This window comes from Trypanosoma conorhini, assembly GCF_003719485.1.
Source record: "Trypanosoma conorhini strain 025E chromosome Unknown Tco_14.4_contig_00968, whole genome shotgun sequence".
NCBI classification, from domain to species: domain Eukaryota; phylum Euglenozoa; class Kinetoplastea; order Trypanosomatida; family Trypanosomatidae; genus Trypanosoma; species Trypanosoma conorhini.
Window position 1 is genome coordinate 1 of NW_021705063.1, and position 4,906 is coordinate 4,906.

Sequence of the window (4,906 nt, forward strand, 5' to 3'; positions counted from 1 at the left end):
TCCGCCGGCGCACCGCTTCGGTACAGCAGGGAACTGGCAGCGGCGTCATCACCGGCAGCGGACACCAGCCCAACATCGTGCACGCGGGAATTATCGGTCAACCAAAGATGCAGCGCTCCCTTTGCGGCGCCTTCCTCCTCTTCCGAGTACACCGGCGTGGTGAGGAGCATCACCTTTTTTCCCTCTATTTCCGCGGTGACGAAGCCGCTCTGCACGCCGTCCCCTCCTTGACGGTTCGGCGAGGTGCCCCACACGCGGGAAATCGGCTCGCCTGTCGTGTACCAAGCTACACCACGGGGAGTTGACGGATAGACGTCGTACGAGCCCCGCGCACAGGGAGCCATCGCGAGGAGTTTTCCGTCTTCCCCCCACTCCACGATGGACGGGTCCCTGCAGCCCGCACCGGTCGTACCGGATGAAAGCTCCCACTTCTTCTTCGACGGGGCTAAGCGAAAGGCGAGCAAGACGCTCTTTTTCTCCCTGTTGATTGCCTGCATGGGGAACACAAGCGTGCCGTCACTCAGCACAAGACCCGAGCCCCCGCCGCCAGATAACTCAGTCAAGGAGGCATGAAACCCAATAGATGCGGCATCCACCGCACGGGTCTCACTCCACACGATTTTCTTATCGTCGCCGCTTCCAGTCACAGTCCCCTGCACCAGCAACAGCCCCCAGTGGTTTGCGTCTTGAGCCGCAGCCGGTGGGCGGCTGTATTTTCCCAGCAGCATGTAGACCTCGTTGCCCCGCACAAGTGTTGTTGGCCGCATTACGTCCTTCGCCTCGCCCCCACTAGCCTTCCCTTCCCTCAGCAGCTGCGTGTCGAACTGAATTGCATCGGCTGCCAACATCTCCGTGGAATAATCTTCACTTTTCTTGAGGTGCTTCGACGCAATGCCAGTAAAGCAGTCAACTCCACACCCACTTTCCTTCCTGCACTGAACCGCGGCAACGGCAAACACCTCGCCGCCCACCTCCACAAGGCTGGGGACACGGAGGGAAGTGGCCGACTGACTGGATTCCCACTTGACACTTATCTCCCTCGTCCCTTGGAATGGGGTAACTGCCGTCGTTGAGCCACCCTGAACTTCAGCAGCCGCACCACTGCTGCCGCACACCAACACGCAAAGAAGCAGCGGCACCGCAGAAGAAAACAAATGCCGGGGCATGTTGGATCGATCTCTCTCTCTCTTCCCTTCCCTCCCAGCGGTGGATCCGCTCAGGCCGCGACGGTTATGTGTGTTTGTGCGGTGTGGGAGCTCGGAGCCTTCAAAGCGCACAGTGGCAACGAGCAGCGTTTGGCCTCTTTCCTTCTGCGTGTGTGCGGGAGGAGAAGTAGAAGAAAAAAGAGAGGAAGACAGCGCAGAGACGCGTCGGCACACCGGCAGAAGGAGTATTTAAGAACGGCGCGACCCCACACGGCGGCGGCAGCGGCGGGCATCGCCCAGGTCGCAAAAGAAGAAAAGAGACGGAGAAGAGATGTGAATAATCCCCGCAGGAGCCCAAAATAATAACAAAAAGAAATCAATTCGGCAGTTTGTGCTTCTTCGCCTCACGTGTCCAGCAGCACAAGAGGGCCGTGAGGGAGTGTGTGTGTATATTTTATTACCTGCACGAAGAAAAAACATCGCCCATGCTGCATGAGCCCACGCACACTCAACCGCACTCACACTCACCTCACGGTGGCAGCGGCCTCGTGCCTCATTTGGGCAGTGAGTGCGGCGCACAGCAACGAGGCCGTCAACGCGTGTGTGTGTGACGGCAGCAAACAGGAGGGGGAAAAGGGTGCGCCGCCCATGGGAACGTGCATGGGGTGGCGAAGCAGTAAAAAAAATAAACCATCCCTCAAAGCACAGGAGGGAGAGTGAAGGACTGACCCACAGGGACGACAACCAAAATGAGCACACAAAAAGCGTACGCGTCGCCCCTGCCAGGGTGTGCGTGTCTGCGGTTGCTTCTCACCACTTACCCACCGGCACAAGCAAAGACGGCCGTGATCAGCAGCAGCAGTGGGGCACGCACCCACGCAGTGGCGATGGCGACACTGATGTCCGCGTGGCTCCCAGCACTCGGACTGCGGGTGGTCGTCGTCGTCGTTCCATCTGCTGCCCTGTCGCCTGCCGTCTGTGTTGGCGAAGCCGCAGTGTCAACCGATGGAGTTGTAACTTCCCGAGGACCCTCTGCCGATGGCCCCCGACTTCCGCCTCCCTCCGCACCGCCTGGCTGCCCCCCAACAGTAGCAGTGGAGCCCCCATTCCCCGCACGGGCTCCGTCATGAGTTTGCGCTGCAGATGACGCTGCTGCTGCATCTGTTGGTTGCTGTTGTCCTGGAGTTTGTTGGGGTTCAGACCGCACTTCAGCCGCGGGTTGACCGAAGGTTGAGAACTCGCAACCGCCAGACCCGCCAAGTGGATCCTCCGTTGGATTGATGGAGACGTTGCCATCTTCGCTCCTCGACAGATTGTGCAGCGCACTGCTTTCGGCCGCCGTACAGTTCATCGTGAACGCAACAACTTTATTCGTGTCTCCATCTGTGGTGGATGGTGAGCAGCCCCCCGTCGTGAACTTCTCCAGGTACATCGAACAGGCAAAGATGCAGAGAGAATTGCTGCCAGCAGCGCCTCCACTGCTCCCAAAATCCTTCACTGCCTGAGGACACTCCCTCCAAGTGGAAGATTTCTCGCCGGCAACGCGCCAACTCAACATGCCGTTAGTGTCCGGGCACGACACCTCCACCGACACATTCACATCCCCGGTTTTCTGAGACTCCTCAGTTCCCGCCCCGCAGACGGAGCCGCAGAGCAGCGCGAGGAGCGCCAGGGCGCACACCGCACGGCGCCGCACCGCCAGCGCCATCAGTAAAAACAGCAGTGGTGGTGGTGGCAGTAGAGCCGCAGTAGAGCCAGTGGGCTGCGGGCAGCGAAGAAGAAGAAACAGAGAGAGAAACGAGGAGCGCGGTGGGGTGCGGCGCAGAGAGTGAGGGCAGGGGAAGGGAAGGACGAAAAAGGCGGCAGCCCACGAGGTTCACGCAACAGCGCCCCGCAGCCGCACGAAAAGAAATTCATCCCGCCCCCGCCCCACGCAGACGTCTTTGGCGGTGCCAGGGCATTTGGGAGAAACACAACGTGAAGCTAAAAAACAGTGCTGCCGCGAGGCACCACGGGGCACGGCGCCTCCTTCTCCCCGCAGCAGCGCAGCCCGCCGGCTGTGCCTCGTGCCCGCAGGTAAATAAACACACAAACACACAAATATATACTTTTAAAAAAATAGTCCCTTCCAGCACTTCCGTAGAAACGCAGTCCGCTGCCGCACTCCGCTGCTCACTTCCCCCCAACGCCGCCGCCCAAACCCACGGAATTGCGGCACCTCCGCGCCGCGTGCTGCCTTGGAGTGTTCTCCCTGCACGCCGCACGCAAACAACACCCCCCACCAACACTCACCAGTAACAGTTTTCCCAACCGGTGAAAATATACACCTCGTCCTTCACTCACCGGGCCGCTGCTGCGCCGCGCTGGCGGTAGTGTTGTGATGCGCATCCGCCGCAGCAAACCGCAGCCCAACAAACTCCTCCCCCGCCCTCGGAGAACCCACAAAACAATAAAAAAAAAAGGAGGCGCCCAAGAGCAGAGCGTCTTCGGTCGCCGCCCCCGTGCAGCTCCCCGCACGTTGCGTCCACCCTCTCAGCCTGAAGGCTCCTGCGGCGCCCACATCTCCAATCCCCTCCCCGGGACGCGACGCCGGGCCCACCCGCAACACGCAGCGCCTTGCCTGCCGTCCCGTTGGCGGCCGCAGCCCCGCGAGCCCCTCCCTCTTTTTTCTGCCCCACCCGCAAAAAGCCCTCCTCCCCCAGCGTGTGTGTGTGTGAGTGGGTCCGGGGCACGCGGCTTCTGGAGCCTTTCAGGAAGGCGAGCGGCACGCCGTAACCGCGAGAGGCACTCGCTGAGGTCCAGAAGCCCCACACACAAACGTGTCCCCATTCGAAAATCCAAAGAGGCAACACACATTTGTGTAGCGCACGGCCTCCGCACCTTGTGCGCCACACTCCCGCTCAATTTTCACAGGCCTCCGAAACGGATTCCCCGCACCCCACAGTTTCGCGCCTTCCCGAGCACAGTCGTCTTCGGCAACCGGGGCGTCAGACGCCTGCAGGGCGCCGTCACCCGCCGCAGACGCCCATCGAACGCAGCCGCACTGAAGATGCCACGCGGCAGCGGGCCGACAAGCTGCATGCGACCCGCGACCGCCTCCCACTACTTCTTTTGCTCCTGCGCGGGATGATGGCGCGCGTCCGCCGGGCACACGTCGCCGTCGCCTCCTCCTCGTCGCGGCAGCGCATCGTGGGGCGAGGCAGAGATGCAGTCGCATCGCCAGTGTTCTCGATTTATTTCCCTTTGCGGACACCAACACGCAATCATGCCCCACCCACAAGGCCATAAGTTTACCCACGGCAGCGGTGCTCCCTCCTCTGGCGCATCGTAGACAACACACACCCTCTTGCCCGCCACGACGAATCCTTCACACGCCTTCGGATACCGAGCCCGCCCTCGTGCCCTGTCGCCGTTTGCGTGGCCGTGTCGAACACGTCCGCCAACTCGCCTCCGAGGCAGCAGGGAACAAAGTGGAGCGGGCACTCATCGCGGTGCAGTGGCCGGTGGAGGGGATTAGGGACAGGCACTCGTCCACCACCGAGGCCGCCATCCCCGGGCGCCCCAAACACGACACGCCGCCTCACCTCAAACAATTTTGGTCCTTTGGTGCGCAGCGCCCCGTCCCAACCGCCTTTGAAACTCTGCCACACACGCCCCACCGCAGAGTGAACGCAGCAGCCGGCAATGTTCTCCCCCTCCCTCAGCGGGCACGGCCAGCCCTCCGCGGAGGCGAGTCCCGTCAGGCTGGGACGCGGCGCACG

At 61.6% G+C, this 4,906-nt stretch overlaps 4 protein-coding genes across 4 annotated transcripts, besides 2 other annotated features; all 4 read right to left on the reverse strand.

Annotated features, from left to right (window-relative positions):
- Tco025E_09075 (trans-sialidase) lies at positions 1-1,166 on the reverse strand (the record flags this gene model as incomplete). The annotated part of the gene is made up of 1 exon (XM_029375901.1): positions 1-1,166. A coding segment is annotated over one exon (1,166 nt), but the record flags the coding sequence as incomplete, so codon positions are not given.
- A 284-nt stretch (positions 1,167-1,450) lies between these two features.
- Positions 1,451-1,483: a sequence feature (GA-rich).
- Positions 1,484-1,644: 161 nt separating this feature from the next.
- Positions 1,645-1,678: a microsatellite.
- A 284-nt stretch (positions 1,679-1,962) lies between these two features.
- Tco025E_09076 (mucin-like glycoprotein) lies at positions 1,963-2,853 on the reverse strand (the record flags this gene model as incomplete). Its single annotated transcript, XM_029375902.1, has 1 exon — positions 1,963-2,853. The coding sequence occupies one exon, from the start codon at positions 2,851-2,853 to the stop codon at positions 1,963-1,965; it is 891 nt and encodes a 296-aa protein (XP_029223975.1).
- A 1,041-nt stretch (positions 2,854-3,894) lies between these two features.
- On the reverse strand, positions 3,895-4,431 carry Tco025E_09077 (uncharacterized protein; the record flags this gene model as incomplete). The annotated part of the gene is made up of 1 exon (XM_029375903.1): positions 3,895-4,431. One exon carries the CDS (start codon positions 4,429-4,431, stop codon positions 3,895-3,897), a length of 537 nt encoding a protein of 178 aa, XP_029223976.1.
- A 4-nt stretch (positions 4,432-4,435) lies between these two features.
- Tco025E_09078 (putative retrotransposon hot spot (RHS) protein) lies at positions 4,436-4,906 on the reverse strand (the record flags this gene model as incomplete). The annotated part of the gene is made up of 1 exon (XM_029375904.1): positions 4,436-4,906. A coding segment is annotated over one exon (471 nt), but the record flags the coding sequence as incomplete, so codon positions are not given.